This window comes from Eucyclogobius newberryi, unplaced genomic scaffold (assembly GCF_026437365.1).
Source record: "Eucyclogobius newberryi isolate DKJ021-1_F unplaced genomic scaffold, fEucNew1.0.hap1 SCAF_9, whole genome shotgun sequence".
NCBI classification, from domain to species: domain Eukaryota; kingdom Metazoa; phylum Chordata; class Actinopteri; order Gobiiformes; family Gobiidae; genus Eucyclogobius; species Eucyclogobius newberryi.
In genome coordinates this window covers 15,196,807-15,221,286 of record NW_027316532.1, presented here as the reverse complement: position 1 = coordinate 15,221,286, position 24,480 = coordinate 15,196,807, and the positions used below count along the sequence as shown (strand labels likewise).

The following is a 24,480-nucleotide window of genomic DNA, read 5'->3' as shown; positions in this document are numbered from 1 at the left end:
AGAATTTTGTTCAAAATATCATGTCATTTGGAAAAACTCTATTGTTTATAGGCCACTCTGAAGGCCAAATAGTCAGAATTCTGGGAAACGTTTGCGGCTCCGTCGCACAAAGACCGTAAAAGTTATCCTTAAAATTTGGATAACTTTAGATACACCACTTGTCTAGAGGACGTACACCGATTTTGAGGTTGGTGGGCAAAACGCACTAGGAGGACTTCGTTAAAGTGTAAAACATAAAAATGTGGTAATTTGAGAGATTTTGTGGTTTTCCCATAGGGATAACATGGGAGGTTTCTGTCATCGCTACGACTACGGCGTAAAAATTTAGGCATTTTTGTGATTGGCTTTTGTGATCGGGACGGCAAAATAGAATTTTGGGTAAAGTTTAGACAATTTTGGTAAAACTAATTTTTGACCTTCAATGTTAATTTAAAGGTCACTCTGTAGGGGGCGCTATCACTGCCATTTCAATTTTGTCAGCCTAAACTGGTCCAAACTAGAAAGTTTAACAAATGATTCAAATTTGGTCCTAATCGGACTGGTTTTGATCAAATGGGAGCAATTTTTAGACCTGCAATATTCCAAAATAAGTTGTCCAACACAGACCGTAAAAGGTATCTCAAAAAATTGAATAACTTTAGATGCCCCACTTGTCCAGAGGACGTACGCCGATTTTGAAGTCGGTGGGCAAAACGCCCTAGGAGGAGTTCGTCAAAGTTTGACGTAAACAAAATGGCTAACTCAGCTTGTTTTCATTTTCAAAGGAAGATGGCGGCCATAGGGTAAGTTTGGGGGCGTGGCCACAATGATTTTTTTTGTTTATCCTCACGAGAGGAATGCGTGTCCCGAATTTCGTAGCTTTACGCCAAAGTTGACCTCGGGGCGTCTCCCATAGGCGCAATGTATTTTGACTTTTGTCGGTGGCGCTGTCGCGCCATTTTTTAACGAAAAAAAAAATGGCCCAGAAAAAATAAAAATTTTCGCCGATTCTGAATTTTGGGCAAAGTTTGGTGAGTTTTTGAGCATGTTCAGGGGGTCAAATTAGAGATCAAAGCGCTGAAGAAGAACAAGAAAAATTAAAGCCGCAAGCGGCATCCAACGGCCCTCGCGGGCCGCCGCCCTTCCGACTCTGCGCTTTCGACTTGATAAAGATGGCGCCCTTATTGTGTTGAATTAAAAAAGAACTTGACAGACGGCGACACAATTGACATGGCCAATCCAGTGCAAATGAACACAAGTGTCAGTCAAATGTGCGGGTCCGCCGCACAGAGACCGTGACACTTGGAATAAAAATATGGATAACTTTTGATGCTCCGCTTGTGTAGATGATTTTCCCCAAATATAAGCTTGATCGAGCTATTGCCCTTAGAGGAGTTTGTTAAAGTGTGAAGCGTAAATGTGAACATTTCAGAGATTTCGCTGTTTTCCCATTTCTGACATATATTTGCGGGTCGGCCACACAGAGACCGTAGCACTTAGAATCAAAATATGGATAAGTTTTGATGCCCCGCTTGTCTAGATGATATTCTCCAAATATGAACTTGATCGGGCAATCGCCCTAGGAGGAGTTCGTTAAAGTGTGAAGCGTAAAAATGTGGTGATTTGAGCGATTCTACGATTTTCCCATAAGGATAACATGGGATGTTTCTGTCATCGCTACGGTTACGTCGTACAAAATATGACTTTGGCTCTCATACTTTTATGATCAGGATGGCAAATTAGAATTTTGTTCAAAATATCATGTCATTTGGAAAAACTATTGTGTATAGGCCACTCTGAAGGCCAAATAGTCAGAATTCTGGGAAACGTTTGCGGCTCTGTCGCACAGAGACCGTAAAAGCTATCCTTAAAATTTGGATAACTTTAGATGCCCCACTTGTCTAGAGGACGTACACCGATTTTGAGGTCGGTGGGCAAAACGCACTAGGAGGAGTTCGTTAAAGTGTGAAACAGAAAAATGTGGATATTCGAGAGATTTAGCGGTTTTCCCATAGGGATAACATGGGAGGTTTATGTCATCGCTACGACTACGCCGTAAAAATTAAGGCATTTGTCTGATTGGCTTTTTTGATCGGGACGCCAAAATAGAATTTTGGGTAAAGTTTAGAAAATTTTGGTAAAACTAATTTTTGACCTTCAATGTTAATTTAAAGGTCACTCTGTAGGGGGCGCTATCGCGCCCATTTCAATTTTGTCATCATAAACAGGTCCAAACTAGAAAGTTGAACAACTGATTCAAATTTGGTCCTAATCGGACTTGTTTTGATCAAATGGGAACAATTTTTAGATCTGCAATATCCCAAAATAAGTTGTCCAACTTTGCGGCTGCGCCGCACACAGACCGTAAGAGGTATCTCAAAAAATTGGATAACTTTAGATCCCCCACTTGTCCAGAGGACGTACGCCGATTTTGAAGTCGGTGGGCAAAACGCCCTAGGAGGAGTTCGTCAAAGTTTGACGTGAACAAAATGGCTAACACAGCGTGTTTTCATTTTCAAAGGAAGATGGCGGCCATAAGGTAAGTCTGGGGGCGTGGCCACAATAATATTTTTTTTTTGTCCTCACAAGAGGAATGCGTGTTCCGAATTTCGTAGCTCTACGACAAAGTTGACCTCGGGGTGTCTCCCATAGGCGCAATGTATTTTGACTTTTGTCGGTGGCGCTGTCGCGCAATTTTTTTAGGAAAAAAAAAATGGCCCAGAAAAAACAAAATTTTTCGCCGATTCTGAATTTTGGGCAAAGTTTGGTGAGTTTTTGAGCATGTTCAGGGGGTCAAATTAGAGTTCAAAGCGATGAAGAACAAGAAAAATTAAAGCCGCAAGCGGCATCCAACGGCCCTCGCGGGCCGCCGCCCTTCCGACTCTGCGCTTTCGACTTGATAAAGATGGCGCCCTTATTGTGTTGAATTAAAAAAGAACTTGACAGACGGCGACACAATTGACATGGCCAATCCAGTGTAAATGAACACAAGTGTCAGTCAAATGTGCGGGTCCGCCGCACAGAGACCGTGACACTTGGAATAAAAATATGGATAACTTTTGATGCTCCGCTTGTGTAGATGATTTTCCCCAAATATAAGCTTGATCGATCTATTGCCCTTAGAGGAGTTTGTTAAAGTGTGAAGCGTAAATGTGAACATTTCAGAGATTTCGCTGTTTTCCCATTTCTGACATATATTTGCGGGTCGGCCACACAGAGACCGTAGCACTTAGAATCAAAATATGGATAAGTTTTGATGCCCCGCTTGTGTAGATGATATTCTCCAAATATGAACTTGATCGGGCAATCGCCCTAGGAGGAGTTCGTTAAAGTGTGAAGCGTAAAAATGTGGTGATTTGAGCGATTCTACGATTTTCCCATAAGGATAACATGGGATGTTTCTGTCATCGCTACGGTTACGTCGTACAAAATATTACTTTGGCTCTCATACTTTTATGATCAGGATGGCAAATTAGAATTTTGTTCAAAATATCATGTCATTTGGAAAAACTATTGTGTATAGGCCACTCTGAAGGCCAAATAGTCAGAATTCTGGGAAACGTTTGCGGCTCTGTCGCACAGAGACCGTAAAAGCTATCCTTAAAATTTGGATAACTTTAGATGCCCCACTTGTCTAGAGGACGTACACCGATTTTGAGGTCGGTGGGCAAAACGCACTAGGAGGAGTTTGTTAAAGTGTGAAACAGAAAAATGTGGATATTCGAGAGATTTAGCGGTTTTCCCATAGGGATAACATGGGAGGTTTATGTCATCGCTACGACTACGCCGTAAAAATTAAGGCATTTGTCTGATTGGCTTTTTTGATCGGGACGCCAAAATAGAATTTTGGGTAAAGTTTAGAAAATTTTGGTAAAACAAATTTTTGACCTTCAATGTTAATTTAAAGGTCACTCTGTAGGGGGCGCTATCGCGCCCATTTCAATTTTGTTATCATAAACTGGTTCAAACTAGAAAGTTGAACAACTGATTCAAATTTGGTCCTAATCGGACTTGTTTTGATCAAATGGGAACAATTTTTAGATCTGCAATATCCCAAAATAAGTTGTCCAACTTTGCGGCTGCGCCGCACACAGACCGTAAGAGGTATCTCAAAAAATTGGATAACTTTAGATCCCCCACTTGTCCAGAGGACGTACGCCGATTTTGAAGTCGGTGGGCAAAACGCCCTAGGAGGAGTTCGTCAAAGTTTGACGTGAACAAAATGGCTAACACAGCGTGTTTTCATTTTCAAAGGAAGATGGCGGCCATAAGGTAAGTCTGGGGGCGTGGCCACAATAATATTTTTTTTTTGTCCTCACAAGAGGAATGCGTGTTCCGAATTTCGTAGCTCTACGACAAAGTTGACCTCGGGGCGTCTCCCATAGGCGCAATGTATTTTGACTTTTGTCGGTGGCGCTGTCGCGCAATTTTTTTAGGAAAAAAAAAATGGCCCAGAAAAAACAAAATTTTTCGCCGATTCTGAATTTTGGGCAAAGTTTGGTGAGTTTTTGAGCATGTTCAGGGGGTCAAATTAGAGTTCAAAGCGATGAAGAACAAGAAAAATAAGAATAATATTTTTAGCAAAAACAATATAGCCGTTTCCACTATAACAACAAATGATACATCGTTTGAAAGCTCTAAGCCTTCCCGATGCCGTCATGGGGTGGAATCATCATTACGAGCGCTTACGCGCTCGTCACTCCCTATTCCGTCGGGATGCCCCGCCCACTCCCCATAGACTTCCATTGATTTGAGCAGATACAAGCATGGCCCATGCCTGCGGCATGGATTCTCGCATACGGGACGATGCCAGGAGGGTTTTTGGAGGAATGCAGCGCTTCGCGCTGCTGTTGTCAACAATTAGTGAATGGGCTACGCCCATTCACTAATTGTTGACTATTTCTGTCATAGCAGGAGTAAGTATGCATGATCCATGCCTTCGGCATGGGCTAGTTCACTGTACTTGCCAGGGGCGACGGGGTACAGACAGTTGCAACGCTGCCTTCGGCAGCGTTGCGGGAGCAATAGGCCCTCCCCCTGCTGGGGCTCGGGCCTAAAAATAATAATATTTTTAGCAAAAACAATATAGCCGTTTCCACTATAACAACAAATTATACATCGTTTGAAAGCTCTAAGCCTTCCCGATGCCGCCATGGGGTGGAATCATCATTACGAGCGCTTACGCGCTCGTCACTCCCTATTTCGTCGGGATGCCCCGCCCACTCCCCATAGACTTCCATTGATTTGAGCAGAAACAAGCATGGCCCATGCCTGCGGCATGGATTCTCGCGTACGGGACGATGCCAGGAGGGTTTTTGGAGGAATGCAGCACTTCGCGCTGCTGTTGTCAACAATTTGTGAATGGGCTACGCCCATTCACAAATTGTTGACTATTTCTGTCATAGCAGGAGTAAGTATGCATGATCCATGCCTTCGGCATGGGCTAGTTCACTGTACTTGCCAGGGGCGACGGGGCAGACAGTTGCAACGCTGCCTTCGGCAGCGTTGCGGGAGCAATAGGCCCTCCGCCCTGCTGGGGCTCGGGCCTAATAATATTCCGATGCGAAAACAATGTTTCCCATTTTTCAAATATCATAAACTATACATTTTCGGAAAGCGCTCGCGCTTTCCTACCTCATGGTGTGGGTCCCTGGTCACTGACGGGTACTTTCGTTAATTTTGAGTGGGCTCCGCCCACTTTGTGTTTTTGGCCCTCTATACAGTAATAATGTTCAATTTTTGCATTACATGCTTATATGCACGGAACATGCAAGAGATGGGGAACGTATTCGTGAGCTACTTAGGGCAAATGAGTGCTTTATATGTAAAGTGCTCGTTTAGTGCTCACTTTTGCACGGGCTTCGCCCGTTTACAACGGTAATGTTCCATTTTCCTACTATTAATTAGTATGCACGGGGCGTGCGTGAGTGAAGGAGTGCGTTAGTGAGTGTTTGGAAGTGGGCGAGCGCTTTGCGCTCGATTTCGTGCGCACTACGTGCGCACTTTCGCAGCCGTGCTTCGCACGGCCTTACGAGATTAATAGGCCTCTCGCCAGCTTGTGGCGCTCGGGCCTAATAAGAAATATAGCCGCAAGTGGCAATGATCGGCCCTCGCCACGCGCCTAACGCGCCCCAATTGTCCTTTTATTACATCTACTGCTGAATCTGTGACGCTGTCACATCTTCCACCCTTTGTTTTACCATTCAAAAAGCAATTTTATTTTGAATTCTTGGCAAAATGTGCGGCTTTGCCGCACAGACACCGTGACTCTTTGAATAAAAATGTGTATAACTCTTACCCCAAATTTCAGATTAATAGGGCAAACGCCCTAGGAGGAGTTCGTGAAAGTATAAAGTATGAGCATGTTCTGGCAATTTCCCCATTGGAATAAGATAGGAGGTTTCGGTCATTGTTGGCAAAGCCGTAACAATTATGACATTGGTCTCGTTGACTTTTTTGATGGGGATGCAAAAATTGAGTTGTGTGTCAAACTTCATATAATTTCGCAAAAATAAACATTTAACCTCTATATAAAATCTGTAGGGGGCGCTGTGGCGCCAAATTTATTTATTTCACTTCAAGTAGGTTTAGGGCAAAGAGTTTAACAACTAATTTGACGCAATTCGGACTTTATCTACGAGAACGGCAGAAATGTTAAATTTGGGAGATTTCTCAAATTCTAGCTAAAGTTTGCGGCTTCGCCGCCCAGAGACCGTGACAGGTATCAATGGAATTTGAATAACTTTTGATGTCCCACTCCTCAACACCATTTTTACCAAATTTCAGCTTTTTAGGGCCAACGCCCTGGGAGGAGTTTGGGAAAGTATGACGTTTGTAAACACTCCTGAGTCATGCTAAGCCATTTTTGAACCAATATGGCCGACATTTGGTTGGGCGGACGGCGTTGCCGTAATAATATTTTTTGCTTCTCTTGTCACCATCTACCTCTGCGCCAAATTTCATGATTCTACGAAATTATCTCTCAATGCATTTTTGGTACATTTGGGGGCGCTGATGTGCCATTTTTTTTATTTTAGAAAAGGGAGACAGCCAGAATGTAGAGAGGCACGATTTTTAGAGGTGTGCAAATTTTTGTGACTTTTCGTCAATGTTCACTGGGTGAAAAATAGGGGGGTTTGTCCCGAGAAGAAGAAGAAAGAAAGAAAGAAAAAGAAAGAAAGAATAATATTCCGATGCGAAAACAATGTTTCCCATTTTTCAAATATCATAAACTATACAGCTCGCGCTTTCCTACCTCATGGTGTGGGTCCCTGGTCACTGACGGGTACTTTTGTTAATTTTGAGTGGGCTCTGCCCACTTTGTGTTTTTGGCCCTCTATACAGTAATAATGTTTAATTTTTGCATTACATGTTTATATGCACGGAACATGCAAGAGATGGGGAACGTAATGTAAAGTGCTCGTTCAGTGCGCACTTTTGCACGGGCTTCGCCCGTTTACAGTGGAGGAGTGCATTAGTGAGTGTTTGGAAGTGGGCGAGTGTTTCGCGCTCGGGCTTAATAAGGAACAGAGTAAGCGGCCGTTGGTCAGCTCTAGCCTCTGATTGGTCATCTGTCACACGTGGCACCGCCTCCTGCTCAGTACAGATGAAGTAGGACTTTTTATTTTGTGCCGCAGGAAACACTCAAACTCTGAAGCTGGAGCCCAGAGAGAGAGGCATCAACACGTATGAGCGCCTCCGACAGTTCTGGAGGAGGTACTACACCGCTCAGTACATGACCCTGACAGTGCAGTCCAGAGGTAAGACCAGGACTGGACCAAGACTAAGACTGATCCAGACCAGGACTGGACCGGACCAGGACTGGACTGGACCAGACCAGGACTGGATCTGAGGTAAGACCAGGACTGGACCAGAGGTAAGACCAGGACTGGACCAGAGGTAAGACCAGGACTGTACCAGAGGTAAGACCAGGACTGGACTAGACCAGGACTAAGACCAGGACTGGAACAGGACTAAGACCAGGACTGGACCTAGACTGGACCAGGACTAAGACCAGGACTGGACTAGACTGGACCCGGACTGGACCCGGACTGGACCCGGACTGGACCCGGATTGGACCAGGACTAGACCCGGACTGGATCAGGACTAGATCAGGACTAGACCAGGACTGATCAGGACTGGACCAGGACTAGACCAGGACTAGACCAGGACTGGACCAGGACTAGACCAGGACTGGAGGACTAGACCAGGACTGGAGGACTAGACTAGGACTAGACCAGGACTAGATCAGGACTAGACCAGGACTGGACCAGGTCTGGACCAGGACTGGATCTGAGGTAAGACCAGGACTAAGACCAGGACTGTACCAGAGGTAAGACCAGGACTGGACTAGACCAGGACTAAGACCAGGACTGTACCAGAGGTAAGACCAGGACTGGACTAGACCAGGACTAAGACCAGGACTAAGACCAGGACTAAGACCAGGACTGGAACAGGACTAAGACCAGGACTGGACCAGGACCGGACTAGACTGGACCCGGACTGGACCCGGATTGGACCAGGACTAGACCCGGACTGGACCAGGACTAGATCAGGACTAGACCAGGACTGGATCAGGACTGGACCAGGACTAAACCAGGACTAGACCAGGACTGGACCAGGACTAGACCAGGACTAGACCAAGACTGGAGGACTAGACCAGGACTAGACCAGGACTGGACCAGGACTGGACCAGGACTAGACCAGGACTGGACCAGGACTGGACCAGGACTGGACCAGGACTGGACCAGGTCTGGACCAGGACTGGACCAGGACCGGACCAGGACTAGACCAGGACTAGACCAGGACTGGACCAGGACTCAGGACTGGACCAGGACTCAGGACTGGACCAGGACTAGATCAGGACTAGACCAGGACTGGACCAGGACTAGACCAGGACTAGACCAGGACTGGACCAGGACTGGACCAGGACTCAGACTGACCCAGGACTGTGTTGTTCTTGCAGAATCCCTGGACACTCTGGAGTCGTGGGTCAGAGAGATCTTCATCCACATCCCTAACAAGTGAGTCCCACCTGGGCCTGAGGGCCCCCAGACTGAGACTTGAGACTGAGACCAGAAGAGCCCCCGGACTGAGACCCCCCAGACTGAGACTGAGACCAGAAGAGCCCCCGGACTGAGACCAGAAGAGCCCCCGGACTGAGACCAGAAGAGCCCCCGGACTGAGACCAGAAGAGCCCCCGGACTGAGACCAGAAGAGCCCCCGGACTGAGACCAGAAGAGCCCAGACTGAGACCAGAAGAGCCCAGACTGAGACCAGAATAGCTCAGATTGGACTCGTTAATGTTCCCTCGTACGTCTTTAGAGACTCAGACAAACTGAGTGGTTTGTGTCGACCTGTGATGTCACACTTATTTGTTTAAAAGTGTTTGTCCTTAAATACACTTTTGTGTTTGTCGTGTTTGTCGTGTTTGTTGCGTCAGTGGTGAAGCGGCCGTGGACTTCTCTCACCTCCAGGCCCCGTTTGACACTCCACACTTCAACAAACTCTACAGAGGTCAGAGCACAGCCTTTAGTCCTGGTTTAGACCTGGTTTAGATCTGGTTTAGTCCTGGTTTAGTCCTGGTTTAGACCCGGTTTAGACCTGGTTTAGACCTGGTTTAGTCCTGGTTTAGACCCGGTTTGGACCTGGTTTAGACCTGGTATAGACCTGGCTTAGTCCTGGTTTAGACCTGGTTTAGACCTGGTATAGACCTGGCTTAGTCCTGGTTTAGACCTGGTTTAGACCTGGTATAGACCTGGCTTAGTCCTGGTTTAGACCTGGTTTAGACCTGGTTTAGACCCGGTTTAGATCTTGTTTGTGTTTTTCAGTGGTTCCAGTGAAGAAGGTCAACGCTCTGACCATCAGCTGGGCTCTGCCTCCTCAAGCTCAGCATTACAGGTCTGACCTCATCACTGCATCGCCCTCTTGTGACGCAGCAGCAAAAGTCTAAAATCACGTGAAATCATGTGAAATCAAGTGAAATCAGGTGAAATCAGGTGAAATCAGGGCGTCTTAAGTGACATGATTATAGATTTGTGTTGAAATAAGAGAACTGGATTATGAACATGAATATTCACTAAAAACACGGGTGTGTTTGTGTCACTGACGCCACATGGTTTAATGATCAGGTTTGATCCGGTTTGATCAGGTTTGATCAGGTTTGATCTGGTTTGATCTGGTTTGATCTGGTTTGGTGTTTCAGGGTGAAGCCGCTGCATTACGTCTCGTGGCTGATCGAACACGAAGGAACAGGCAGCGTCCTGAGTCTGCTGCGCAAGAAGTGAGTCTGAGCTTTAGTCCTGGTTTAGTCCTGCTTTAGTTCTGGTGTAGTTCTGGTCTTGTCCTGGTCCAGTCCTGGTCCAGTCCTGGTCTAGTCCTGGCCTAGTCCTGGTCTAGCCCTGCTTTAGTCCTGGTCTAGCCCTGCTTTAGTCCTGGTCTAGCCCTGCTTTAGTCCTGGTCCAGTCCTGCTTTAGTCCTGGTCCAGTCCTGGTCTTAAGCCCTGTCTGTTTCAGGTCCTGGGCTTTGGCTCTTTTCGGTGGAAACCATGAAACTGGTTTTGTTCAGAACTCGACCTACTCCATCTTCTCTGTGACCATCACTCTGACGGAGCAAGGATACGCCAACGTCTACGAGGTACGACCCGCACCAGAACCAGAACCAGAACCAGAACCAGGTCCAGGTCCAAAAGAACCAGAGCCAGAACCAGGTCCAAAAGCAGGCCCAAAAGACTGGAATTAATTGTTTTATTTCTTGGTTTGTTTGAGTGTCGTTGAATGTTTTTGTCGTTCCTTTGCACATTTTTCTTACATTGAACTTGATTCTCCAATTTAGCCTAAAATATCAATGATGACACAATCTCTCTTTTTTTCTGTTCAACTTTTCCCAACCTGATGTAAAACGTAATATTCTGCTCAGATATGGCTCGTGTTAACCCCTCCCCCTGTTAACCCCTGCCACTCCCCCGCAGGTCGCTCACGTGCTTTTCCAGTATCTGAAGCTGCTGCAGACTCGGGGCCCTCAGCAAAGGTCAGACCCCCAGCGAAGGTCAGACCCTCAACGAAGGTCAGACCCTCAGCGAAGGTCAGACCCTCAGCGAAGGTCAGACCCTCAGCGAAGGTCAGACCCTCAGTGAAGGTCAGACCCTTTAAACACTCTGAGGAACCATGATGAACCGAGATCAGATCTGAGTCTGAGGCTCAAAATCACCCAAAGGTCTTAGTGTCTGTCATAAAGGCAGTAAATGTGCAGTAAATGTGCAGTAAACGTGCTGTAAATGTGCTGTAAACGTGCAGTAAACGTGCTGTAAACGTGCAGTAAACGTGCAGTAAACTTGCTGTAAACGTGCTGTAAACGTGCAGTAAACGTGCTGTAAACGTGCTGTAAACGTGCTGTAAACGTGCTGTAAACGTGCAGTAAACGTGCAGTAAACGTGCTGTAAACTTGCAGTAAAGATGCTGTAAACGTGCTGTAAACGTGCTGTAAACGTGCAGTAAACGTGCAGTAAAGATGCTGTAAACGTGCTGTAAACGTGCAGTAAACATACTGTAAACGTGCAGTAAACGTACTGTAAACGCGCTGTAAACCTGCTGTAAACGTGCAGTAAACGTGCAGTAAACGTGCTGTAAACGTGCTGTAAACGTGCAGTAAACGTGCAGTAAACGTGCAGTAAACGTGCTGTAAACGTGCAGTAAACGTGCTGTAAACGTGCAGTGAACGTGCAGTGAACGTGCTGTAAACGTGCTGTAAACGTGCAGTAAACATACTGTAAACGTGCAGTAAACTGTAAACGTGCTGTAAACGTGCAGTAAACATACTGTAAACGTGCAGTAAACGTGCTGTAAACGTGCTGTAAACGTGCAGTAAACGTGCAGTAAACGTACTGTAAACGGGCTGTAAACGTGCTGTAAACGTGCAGTGAACGTGCAGTAAACGTACTGTAAACGGGCTGTAAACGTGCAGTGAACGTGCTGTAAACGTGCTGTAAACGTGCTGTAAACGTGCAGTGTTAAATGTGTTTGAACTGATGTGACAGCGCCCCCTGGAGGACACATTATCGCTCATGTTCTGTTACAGATTCACAGTTTCTTTGTGTTTATTTCAGGATTTATGAAGAAATCCAGAAGATCCAGGACAATGAGTTCCTCTATCAGGAGCAGGTACAGAGCCAGCTTCTGTGTACTTCTGTACTTCTGTACTTTTATACTTTAGTACTTCTGGACATGATCATGTCAAACTGCCTAAATCCAAACTTAAGAGGGACAAACTCAAAATGAAGAGCGTTGAATGAACTCTAACAATGTGACTGATTGTTAAACGAGAGCTGAGCGTGTTCACCACCAGGTGGCGACACTTTGATGCTCCTGGACCTGTTGATCTGAAACATTTAATAAGAAAGCTGTGTTCACCTTAAACCTTTCGGCTGTACCTCAGTTTGACCCGCACCTTTCGGCTTTTCTTCAGTTTGACCCGCACCTTTCGGCTGTTCCTCAACCCGCACCTTTCGGCTGTCCCTCAGTTTGACCCGCACCTTTCGGCTGTCCCTCAGTTTGACCCGCACCTTTCGGCTGTCCTCAGTTTGACCAGACCCTTTTGGCTGTCGTCAGTTTGACCCGCACCTTTCGGCTGTTCTCCAATCCACACCTTTCGGCTGTTCCTCAGTTCAACCCTCACCTTTCGGATGTTCCCCAGTACAACCCGCACTTTTCGGCCAATCCACAGTTTGACCCGCACCTTTCGGCTGTTCCTCAGTTTGACCCACACCTTTCGGCTGTTTGCAGATGGACCCAGTTGACTGTGTGAGTCGTTTCTGTGAGAACATGCAGCTGTTCCCTAAAGAGCACTTCCTGACGGGAGACGACCTTCTGCTCCAGTTCAACCCCGAGGTTTGTTATTCCAGACCAGGGGCGGGGCCGGGGGCGGGGCTAGTCAGGGGGTGTGGGGCAGGGGCGGGACATTCTGTAGATGATCTCTGCCTCTTTCTTTCTGTAGGTGATCTCTGCTTCTCTTTCTTTCTGTAGGTGATCTCTGCCTCTCTTTCTTTCTGTAGGTAATCTCTGCTTCTCTTTCTTTCTGTAGGTGATCTCTGCAGCTCTCTTTCTTTCTGTAGGTGATCTCTGCAGCTCTCTTTCTTTCTGTAGGTGATCTCTGCTTCTCTTTCTTTCTGTAGGTGATCTCTGCCGCTCTCTTTCTTTCTGTAGGTGATCTCTGCTTCTCTTTCTTTCTGTAGGTGATCTCTGTCTCTGCCGCTCTCTTTCTTTCTGTAGGTGATCTCTGTCTTTCTTTCTGTAGGTGATCTCTGCTTCTCTTTCTTTCTGTAGGTAATCTCTGCTTCTCTTTCTTTCTGTAGGTGATCTCTGCCGCTCTCTTTCTTTCTGTAGGTGATCTCTGTCTCTGCCGCTCTCTTTCTTTCTGTAGGTGATCTCTGTCTTTCTTTCTGTAGGTGATCTCTGCCTTTCTTTCTTTCTGTAGGTGATCTCTGCCTTTCTTTTCTTTCTGTAGGTGATCTCTGCCGCTCTCTTTCTTTTTGTAGGTGATCTCTGTCGCTCTCTTTCTTTCTGTAGGTGATCTCTGCCTCTCTTGCTTTCTGTAGGTGATCTCTGCCGCTCTCTTTCTTTCTGTAGGTGATCTCTGCCTCTCTTTCTTTCTTTCTTTCTTTCTTTCTTTCTTTCTGTAGGTGATCTCTGCCTCTCTTTCTTTCTGTAGGTGATCTCTGCCTCTCTTTCTGTAGGTGATCTCGGCCTCTCTCTTTCTTTCTGTAGGTGATCTCTGCCTCTCTTTCTGTAGGTGATCTCTGCCGCTCTCTCGCCACTCGTTCCGCTCAGAGCAAACTTCATGCTTCTGTCTCCGTGGCATCAGGGCCAATGTGAGGTCACAGAGAAGTGGTTTGGGAGCAGCTACAGCGTCCAAGGTGATGGGAACAGATGATCAATTCTAGTGATGATTAGTCCTGTCTCTATGACGACCTCCAGCAGCAGAATAAACACGTGATGTTGTGGTCAGATCTTCCTGAAGTCTGGAGCAAACTCTGGACCTCAGACTTTGAGCTGAACCTGGACCTCTATCTGCCAGAGCCAAACCACTTCATCTGTGAGAGACACACACATGACACACACACATGACACACACACACACACACACACACACACACACACGACACACACATGACACACACATGACACACACACACACACGACACACACATGACACACACATGACACACACACACACACACACATGACACACACACACACACACACACATGACACACACACACACACACACACACACATGACACACACACACACATGACACACACACACACACACACATGACACACACACACACATGACACACACACACACACACATGACACACACACACATGACACACACACACACACACACACACACACATGACACAAACACACACACGACACATATAACACACACACACACACACACTCACTCACCCACACGCTGACCTTGTGTGTGTCTCCTTCAGCCTCAGACTTCAGCCTCAGAACCGCAGACACACACAACTCACACTTCCCTGAGCGTGTGCAGAGCAGCCAGAGGGGGGCACTGTGGTACAAGAGGGACGACACCTTCAGGATCCCCAAAGGTCAGAGGTGATTCAGACTGTGAAAAGGTCAGAGGTGACTCCGACTGTGAAAAGGTCAGAGGTGACTCAGACTGTGAAATTAACTTCAAACGTCTTGATTTCAGGATCATCTGACTATTGTTTGCTCTAACCTGTTGCTAGAGTCACCTGTTTCAGAACACATGACTCATGCGTAGTCACGTGTTTGTCACGTGTTTGTCACGTGTTTGTGTTGCAGCTCACCTTCGCTTCCACCTGATCTCGCCCGTCGTCCAGAGGAGCCCAGAGAAGTGCGTTTGATCTGTGACCTTTAGGGTTCAAGGTCGAGAGGACCAGAGAGAGTCTGGTCCCAGCCTGGTGCTCTTTGATCTTTGACCCCTCCTCTCTCTGGTCCTCTTTGACATTTGACCCCTCCTCTCTCTGGTGCTCTTTGATCTTTGACCCCTCCTCTCTCTGGTGCTCTTTGACATTTGACCCCTCCTCTCTCTGGTCCTCTTTGATCTTTGACCCCTCCGCTCTCTGGTGCTCTTTGACATTTGACCCCTCCTCTCTCTGGTCCTCTTTGATCTTTGACCCCTCCTCTCTCTGGTCCTCTTTGGCATTTAACCCCTCCTCTCTCTGGTCCTCGTTGATCTTTGACCCCTCCTCTCTCTGGTCCTCTTTGACATATGACCCCTCCTCTCTCTGGTCCTCTTTGGCATTTGACCCCTCCTCTCTCTGGTCCTCTTTGGCATTTGACCCCTCCTCTCTCTGGTCCTCGTTGATCTTTGACCCCTCCTCTCTCTGGTCCTCTTTGACATATGACCCCTCCTCTCTCTGGTCCTCTTTGACATATGACCCCTCCTCTCTCTGGTCCTCTTTGACATTTGACCCCTCCCCTCTCTGGTCGCAGCCTGGTGCTCTTTGACATTTGACCCCTCCTCCTCTGGTTGCAGCCTGGTGCTCTTTGACCTCCTGGTCTTGGCTCATAACTTGGCGGAGCCGGCATACGCGGCTCGTGTGGCGCTGCTCGATTACAAACTGGTGGCAGCAGAACACGGAATGATGATCCAGATGCAGGGATTCAACCACAAACTGTCTGTGAGTCTGACCTGGTTTAGACCCGGTTTAGTCCTGGTTTAGTCCTGGTTTAGTCCTAGTTTAGACCTGGTTTAGTCCTGGTTTAGACCTGCTTTAGTCCTGGTTTAGTCCTGGTTTAACCCCGGTCTCTGCCTCAGCTCTTGGTGAAGATGGTCGTGTCTCACTTGTCAGACTTCAGAACAGACTCTTCTGTGTTCGAGGTTTTCTCTGAGCAGCTCAAGAAGGTTTATTACAACCAACTCATCACCCCAGAGCGACTTGGCAAGTAAGAGATGTTCTCCTGTGTTCTCTCGTTCCTGTCAGAGATGTTCTCCTGTGTTCTCTCGTTCCTGTCAGAGATGTTCTCCTGTGTTCTCTCGTTCCTGTCAGAGATGTTCTCCTGTGTTCTCTCGTTCCTGTCAGAGATGTTCTCCTGTGTTCTCTCGTTCCTGTCAGAGATGTTCTCCTGTGTTCTCTCGTTCCTCAGAGATGTTCTCCTGTGTTCTCTCGTTCCTGTCAGAGATGTTCTCCTGTGTTCTCTCGTTCCTGTCAGAGATGTTCTCCTGTGTTCTCTCGTTCCTGTCAGAGATGTTCTCCTGTGTTCTCTCGTTCCTGTCAGAGATGTTTTCCTGTGTTCTCTCGTTCCTGTCAGAGATGTTTTCCTGTGTTCTCTCGTTCCTGTCAGAGATGTTCTCCTGTGTTCTCTCGTTCCTGTCAGAGATGTTTTCCTGTGTTCTCTCGTTCCTGTCAGAGATGTTCTCCTGTGTTCTCTCGTTCCTCAGAGATGTTCTCCTGTGTTCTCTCGTTCCTGTCAGAGATGTTCTCCTGTGTTCTCTCGTTCCTGTCAGAGATGTTCTCCTGTGTTCTCTCGTTCCTGTCAGAGATGTTTTCCTGTGTTCTCTCGTTCCTGTCAGAGATGTTCTCCTGTGTTCTCTCGTTCCTGTCAGAGATGTTTTCCTGTGTTCTCTCGTTCCTGTCAGAGATGTTCTCCTGTGTTCTCTCGTTCCTCAGAGATGTTCTCCTGTGTTCTCTCGTTCCTGTCAAAGATGTTCTCCTGTGTTCTCTCGTTCCTGTCAGAGATGTTCTCCTGTGTTCTCTCGTTCCTGTCAGAGATGTTCTCCTGTGTTCTCTCGTTCCTGTCAGAGATGTTCTCCTGTGTTCTCTCGTTCCTGTCAGAGATGTTCTCCTGTGTTCTCTCGTTCCTCAGAGATGTTCTCCTGTGTTCTCTCGTTCCTGTCAGAGATGTTCTCCTGTGTGCTCTCGTTCCTCTCACATATGTTCTCCTGTGTTCTCTCGTTCCTCAGAGATGTTCTCCTGTGTTCTCTCGTTCCTCTCACAGATGTTCTCCTGTGTTCTCTCGTTCCTCAGAGATGTTCTCCTGTGTTCTCTCGTTCCTCAGAGATGTTCTCCTGTGTTCTCTCGTTCCTCAGAGATGTTCTCATGTGTTCTCTCGTTCCTCTCACAGATGTTCTCCTGTGTTCTCTCGTTCCTCAGAGATGTTCTCCTGTGTTCTCTCGTTCCTCAGAGATGTTCTCCTGTGTTCTCTCGTTCCTCAGAGATGTTCTCATGTGTTCTCTCGTTCCTCTCACATATGTTCTCCTGTGTTCTCTCGTTCCTCAGAGATGTTCTCCTGTGTTCTCTCGTTCCTCAGAGATGTTCTCCTGTGTTCTCTCGTTCCTGTCAGAGATGTTCTCCTGTGTTCTCTCGTTCCTGTCAGAGATGTTCTCCTGTGTGCTCTCGTTCCTCTCACATATGTTCTCCTGTGTTCTCTCGTTCCTCAGAGATGTTCTCCTGTGTTCTCTCGTTCCTCAGAGATGTTCTCCTGTGTTCTCTCGTTCCTCTCACAGATGTTCTCCTGTGTTCTCTCGTTCCTCAGAGATGTTCTCCTGTGTTCTCTCGTTCCTCAGAGATGTTCTCATGTGTTCTCTCGTTCCTCTCACAGATGTTCTCCTGTGTTCTCTCGTTCCTCAGAGATGTTCTCCTGTGTTCTCTCGTTCCTCAGAGATGTTCTCCTGTGTTCTCTCGTTCCTCAGAGATGTTCTCATGTGTTCTCTCGTTCCTCAGAGATGTTCTCCTGTGTTCTCTCGTTCCTCAGAGATGTTCTCATGTGTTCTCTCGTTCCTCAGAGATGTTCTCATGTGTTCTCTCGTTCCTCTCACATATGTTCTCCTGTGTTCTCTCGTTCCTCTCACAGATGTTCTCATGTGTTCTCTCGTTCCTCAGAGATGTTCTCCTGTGTTCTCTCGTTCCTCAGAGATGTTCTCCTGTGTTCTCTCGTTCCTCTCACAGATGTTCTCCTGTGTTCTCTCGTTTCTCAGAGATGTTCGTCTCCGAATCCTGGAGCCCAGTCGTTGGTCTGTGGTCCACAAACACCAGGTTCTGGTTCAGGGTCTGAACTTGGACCATTTCCAGGACTTTGTGTCCGAGTTTAAGCAGCAGCTGTTTGTGGAAGGACTGGTGCAGGGCAACGTCTCCTGTCAGGTCCTGTCCCTGTCCCTGTCTCTGCCTCTGTCTCTGTCCCTGTCTCTGTTCGTGTCTCTGTCTTTGCTCCTGTCTTTGCTCCTGTCTCTGTCTCCTGTCTCTGTCTCTGTCTCTGCTCCTGCCTCTGTCTCTGTCTCTGTCTCTTCTCCTGTCTCTGTCTCTGTCCCTGTCTCTGCTCCTGTCTCTGTCTTTGCTCCTGTCTCTGTCTCTGCTCCTGTCTCTGTTCCTGTCTCTGTCTTTGCTCCTGTCTCTGTCTCCTGTCTCTGTCTCTGCTCCTGCCTCTGTCTCTTCTCCTGTCTCTGTCTCTGTCCCTGTCTTTGCTCCTCTCTCTGTCTCTGTCCCTGTCTCTGCTCCTGTCTCTGTCTCTGTTCCTGCCTCTGTCTCTGTCTCTGTCTCTGCTCCTGTCTCTCCTCCTGTCTCTGTCTCAGAGACAGAGACAGAGTGTTACGTGCACAGAGAAGTGTTTATTTGATGTATTTGTTCGCACAGAAAGACGATGATTTTGTTTTCTCTGTCCACAGGAGTCCAAAGAGTTCCTCCAGTGCTTCCTGGAGTGAGTTATATTTGACTTATTTAAATATATAGAGTGAATCATGACTTTGTTTACAATGATGGTGTTTTTCATGATTAAACTCATTAGTGCGCTGCAGTTCCCGCCGCTGCCAGCAGAGGCCCCTGTTCAGTTCCGTGTGGTGGAACTTCCTCAGAAACATCTTCTGTGTAAAGTCAAGTGTGTGAACGACGACGCCCACTCTGAGGTCACCGTCTACTACCAGGTAAAACCGGGTCTGAACCGGGCCTGAACCGGGCCTGAACCGGGTCTAAACAGGGTCTGAACCGGGTCTGAATCAGGACTAAACCGTGTCTGAACCGGGTCAGGACTGGGTCTGAACCGGGCCTGCACCGGGTCAGGACTGGGTCTGAACCGGGCCTGCACCGGGTCAGGACCGGGCCTGAATCGAGTCTGAACCGTGTCTGAACCAGGTCTGAACCGGGGCCTGAACCGGGTCTGGACTCTTGTGTTTCAGTCTGGACTGAAGAATCTGAAGCAGCACGTTCTGATGGAGCTCCTGGTGGTGAGTCTCTGCAAAGACACGTCACACCACAGGACAGTCCCAGAACACGTGACAGTGGTTTGCCTCCTGGTGGCGCTGTTTCTACAACAGTTGCATTTCCCTGTGAAGAATGAGACCTTTGACCTGGAGTTATGAAGAAAATAGGCGCACTTCACCAAAACAAGACGTGGATGTGGGGTACTCCTCTGAGATGGACACACTCTTCATCTGTCAAAACAACATGAGCTTCTCTTTATCATTTGTTTTTAATATATTTAGTAGTTGGCCAGATTAAAAATGGATTTATAGACTTAAGATAATATTCCCCTTGAAAGTTCTGCTTTATAAGCCTTGATAGACATAAAACCTATAAAAGTCCTGTTTCTCTTTCAACATATCAAAGCTTTTCATGTGATTCTCTTTTACAATCTGGTGAAAAACCTTTCGACCTTTTGTACTCCAGACCTTGAGTCTCAGGTCAGTTCTATTTGGTACAAAACCTTTGGTCATAAAGCTTTACCAGTTTAAGATTTTAACATCTTTGTTTAGTTTGTATGTTCTGATCAGCTCCTTCCACGTTGTAAGCACAGATTTGACCCAGGGATTCTTCACTTCCTCCGTCAGACTCAAGCGTCTGTCATCTGCCAGTAAAACCTGTACAGGAACCCCCGGCAACACATTACTCTCAGTATAAGGCCCGTACAGGAACCCCCGGCAACACATTACTCTCAGTATAAGGCCCGTACAGGAACCCCCGGCACCACATTACTCTCAGTATAAGGCCCGTACAGGAACCCCCGGCACCACATTACTCTCAGTATAAGGCCTGTACAGGAACCCCCGGCACCACATTACTCTCAGTATAAGGCCTGTACAGGAACCCCCGGCACCACATTACTCTCAGTATAAGGCCCGTACGGGAACCCCCGGCACCACATTACTCTCAGTATAAGGCCCGTACAGGAACCCCCGGCACCACATTACTCTCAGTATAAGGACCGTACAGGAACCCCCGGCACCACATTACTCTCAGTATAAGGCCCGTACAGGAACCCCCGGCACCACATTACTCTCAGTATAAGGCCCGTACAGGAACCCCCGGCACCACATTACTCTCAGTATAAGGACCGTACAGGAACCCCCGGCACCACATTACTCTCAGTATATGGACCGTACAGGAACCCCCGGCACCACATTACTCTCCCTTTCTTGGCACGATTTTCTCCAACAATTTACATTTTTCTTGCAGATCTTTTAGCTTTTTCTCCTTTTTTTTGGTTTTCAGAGGCGATGTCTATAATGTGTCCTCTCAAGACTGCTTTGGAAGCGTCCCAAAGGAGGCGGAGTCACTATGATTTTCACTTTAAAAATGTTCCATCAGTTTCTCAAGCGAAAAAATATTTGTAATAAAACTGTAAGGTTTATCTGACCTCTGACCTTTGACCTCTGACCTGTCTCTCAGAGCCACATGGAGGAGCCGTGTTTCGACTTCCTGCGAACAAAAGAGACTCTGGGGTCAGTCTGAACCAGGACTAAACCAGGTCTAAACCAGGACTAAACCAGGACTAAACCAGGTTTAAGCCAGGACTAAACAAGGACTAAACCAGGTCTAAACCAAGTCTAAACCGGGTCTTAGCCAGGACTAAACCAGGACTAAATCAGGACTAAACCAGGACTAAACCAGGTCTAAACCAGGTCTGAACCAGGTCTGAACCAGGACTAAACCAGGACTAAACCAGGTCTAAACCAGGTCTAAACCAGGTCTCTCTGTGTGGTTAAGGTACCAGGTTTTCCCGTCCTACAGAAACACTTCAGGCGTCCTGGGAATGTCCATCACGGTTCAGACTCATGCCACAAAGTTCAGGTCAGTGCTCCAGTGTGTCAGATGCCCTCCCTCTGCTGCTCAGATGCCCTCCCTCTGCTGCTCAGAGTGTGTCAGATGCCCTCCCTCTGCTGCTCAGAGTGTGTCAGATGCCCTCCCTCTGCTGCTCAGAGTGTGTCAGATGCCCTCCCTCTGCTGCTCAGAGTGTGTCAGATGCCCTCCCTCTGCAGCTAAGAGTGTGTCAGATGCCCTCCCTCTGCTGCTCAGAGTGTGTCAGATGCCCTCCCTCTGCTGCTCAGAGTGTGTCAGATGCCCTCCCTCTGCTCTCTGCAGCTCAGACTGGGTGGAGTGTAAGATGGAGGCGTTCCTCCAGGCCTTCGGGGGGCGCCTGTCGTTCCTGAGCGCAGACGCCTTCCAGACGCAGGTGGAGGCTCTGGTGAAGCAGAAGCAGAACCAAGACTCTCACCTGGGCCAAGAAGTCGAGCGCAACTGGAGCGAAGTCGTGACGCAGCAGTACGTGTTCGACCGCGCGCTCCGAGAGGTATGATACTCACGATACTGACGATACTATACTGACGATACGATACTCACGATAAGATACTGACGATACTTACGATACGATACTGACGATACCAACCTTACTGACCATACTCACCATACGATACTCACAATACTCACGATACTGGCACTACGATAGTCACGATACGATATTCTCGATACGATACTCCCGATACTCACGGTACTCACGATACTGAACATACTCACGATACTCGCGATACGATACTCACCATACTGACCATACTATCCCTACGATACTCACAATACTCACGATCACTGGCGCTACGATACTCACGATACGATATTCTCGATACGATACTCACAGTACTCACGATATTGACCATACTCGCGATACTTGCGATACTCGCGATACGATACCGACTAGACTGACGATACTCATGATACGATACTGACGATACTCGTGATACGATACCGACGATACTCGCGATGCGATACTGACGATACTCGCGATACGGTGCCAACGATACTGACGATACTTGTGATACGATACCGACGATACTCGCGATGCGATACTGATGATGTTCACGATACGATGCTCACGATACGATGCTCACGATACTCGCGATGCGATACTCACAATACTTGCGATACTGATGATACTCACGATACGATGCTCACAATACGATACTCACGGTGCGATACTCGCGATACGATACTCGCGATACTCCTGTAACGATACTCACAATACTGATGATTGACAGCCGAGGCCATAACAGATGTATAAATATATTTTTTGTTACATTCTTTCTCTCAGATTTATACTTCTCATAAACTGAAACTTAAATAATGAGACATTTTTCCTCCAGGTGAGAAAAAAATCCGCTGACGCCAAGATTCTAAATGTCGTCAAGCGTTTAGGATCCTGACCTCTGACCTGTGTGTCCTTCGGACGCTCTGACCTCTGACCTGTGTTTCCTTCTCAGGTGGACACTCTGATCTCTGACCTGTGAGTCCTTCTCAGGTGGACTCTCTGACCTGTGTGTCCTTCTCAGGTGGACGCTCTGACCTCTGACCTGTGTGTCCTTCTTAGGTGGACGCTCTGCTCAGTTTCTCTCAGGACGATCTGGAGTTTTGCTTCAGCCAACTGCGACAGGAAACACGAAAACTCAGCGTTCACGTGAGGATTTACTGATACTAGTGAACCCGGTCCACACCCGGTCCACACCCGGTCTACACCCGGTCTACACCCGGTCTACACCCGGTCCACATCCGGTCCAAACCCGGTCTACACCCGGTCCACACCCGGTCTACACCCTGTCCACACCCGGTCTAAACCCGGTCTACACCCGGTCCACACCCGGTCTACACCCTGTCCACACCCGGTCTAAACCCGGTCTACACCCGGTCCACACCCGGTCTAAACCCGGTCCACACCCGGTCCAAACAAAGTAGAACCAAAGTACTGCAGTAAAAGAAGTGCAACCAAAGTACTGCAGTAAAATAAGCACAATCAAAGTACTGCAGTAAACAAAGTACAATCAAAGTACTGCAGTATACTCTGTCCGGTTCCACAGTTTGAGACTCTTTTCTTGAAAATTGAAAGAAGGATTTTGTTTCTGTGGAAATCTTGTATCTGTCAGAACATAAAAGTCACACCGGTCCACACCCGGTCTACACCCGGTCTACACCCGGTCTACACCCGGTCTACACCCGGTCTACACCCGGTCTAAACTCGGTCCACACCCGGTCCACACCCGGTCTAAACCCGGTCCACACCTGGTCCACACCCGGTCTACACCCGGTCTAAACCCGATCCACACCCGGTCTACACCCGGTCTGCACGGTCCACACCCGGTCTAAACCCGTTGTAAACCCGGTCTAAACCCGGTCCAAACCCGGTCTACACCCGGTCTAAACCCGGTCTGTTGCAGGTCGTGGGCTTCGGTTCAGAAGAGGGCGACTCTTCTCGTCTTTCAGCAGCAGATGGCGCTGTGAGCTCGTCCTATTCTGAGGTCATCAAACTGCACTTCCTGTCTAGCTCGTTGCCATGGTTACAAGAGGCCACACCCATTTATGACATCACCACCTTTACCGCCGAGCTGCCGCTGCATCCGTACCACAAAGTACTGCAGTAAACAAAGTACAACTAAAGTACTACGGTAAACAAAGTACAACCAAAGTACTGCAGTAAACAAAGTACAACTAAAGTACTGCAGTAAACAAAGTACAACCAAAGTACTGCAGTAAACAAAGTACAACCAAAGTACTGCAGTAAAATAAGTACAACCAAAATAAGTACAACCAAAGTACTGCAGTAAAATAAGTACATCAAAGTACTGCAATCAACAAAGTACAAACAAAGTACTGCAGTAAACAAAGTAGAACCAAAATACTGCAGTAAAATAAATACAACCAAAATAAGTACAAGCAAAGTACTGCAGTAAAAGAAGTGCAACCAAAGCACTGCAGTAAAATAAGCACAATCAAAGTACTGCAGTAAACAAAGTACAACCAAAGTACTGCAGTAAACAAAGTACAATCAAAGTACTGCAGTAAACTCTGTCCGGTTCCACAGTTTGAGACTGATTTTGTTTCTGTGGAAATCTGTATCTGTCAGAACATAAAAGTCTAATATAAGTGTTCTAATGATGCAGAGAACTATGAACTCTGAACTCTGAACTATGGACTATGAACTATGAACTATGAACTATGAACTATGAACCTAAAACACTGGTTTGTATTTGATGCAGAATGCAGAAAGTACAAGTGTCACTTCACTTGTACTTTAGAGTTTAGAGTTTATGACCCAATGTGAGCTTTATAAAGTACAAATGTGTGAAAGATTTGAATTAAAATCCATTTCCTTCAGTGTGTGATGTTTGTGTTCTGTTTTGTGCGTGACTCTGAGTTCTTACATTTCACACTTACAACATGGAGGTGCCGGTTGCCATGGTGATGTTTCTC

At 47.3% G+C, this 24,480-nt stretch overlaps 1 protein-coding gene across 1 annotated transcript in view; it reads left to right on the top strand.

Annotated features, from left to right (window-relative positions):
- LOC140354354 (nardilysin-like) overlaps positions 1-23,932 on the top strand; it is a 30,003-nt gene extending 6,071 nt beyond the window's left edge. The window contains exons 7-30 of the mRNA XM_072439327.1: positions 7,617-7,739; positions 8,945-9,002; positions 9,422-9,495; positions 9,810-9,879; positions 10,184-10,261; positions 10,494-10,614; positions 10,949-11,007; positions 12,083-12,137; positions 12,759-12,863; positions 13,765-13,888; positions 13,981-14,067; positions 14,482-14,601; positions 14,819-14,870; positions 15,516-15,660; positions 15,798-15,925; positions 17,958-18,120; positions 18,642-18,673; positions 18,761-18,896; positions 19,149-19,196; positions 20,638-20,690; positions 20,956-21,039; positions 21,331-21,538; positions 22,607-22,693; positions 23,448-23,932. Of these exons, the coding sequence (XP_072295428.1) occupies positions 7,617-7,739; positions 8,945-9,002; positions 9,422-9,495; positions 9,810-9,879; positions 10,184-10,261; positions 10,494-10,614; positions 10,949-11,007; positions 12,083-12,137; positions 12,759-12,863; positions 13,765-13,888; positions 13,981-14,067; positions 14,482-14,601; positions 14,819-14,870; positions 15,516-15,660; positions 15,798-15,925; positions 17,958-18,120; positions 18,642-18,673; positions 18,761-18,896; positions 19,149-19,196; positions 20,638-20,690; positions 20,956-21,039; positions 21,331-21,538; positions 22,607-22,693; positions 23,448-23,651 (2,414 nt within the window). The 3' untranslated portion in view covers positions 23,652-23,932. The remainder of the gene's footprint in view (positions 1-7,616; positions 7,740-8,944; positions 9,003-9,421; positions 9,496-9,809; positions 9,880-10,183; positions 10,262-10,493; positions 10,615-10,948; positions 11,008-12,082; positions 12,138-12,758; positions 12,864-13,764; positions 13,889-13,980; positions 14,068-14,481; positions 14,602-14,818; positions 14,871-15,515; positions 15,661-15,797; positions 15,926-17,957; positions 18,121-18,641; positions 18,674-18,760; positions 18,897-19,148; positions 19,197-20,637; positions 20,691-20,955; positions 21,040-21,330; positions 21,539-22,606; positions 22,694-23,447) is intronic.
- The last annotated feature ends 548 nt before the right edge of the window (positions 23,933-24,480 follow it).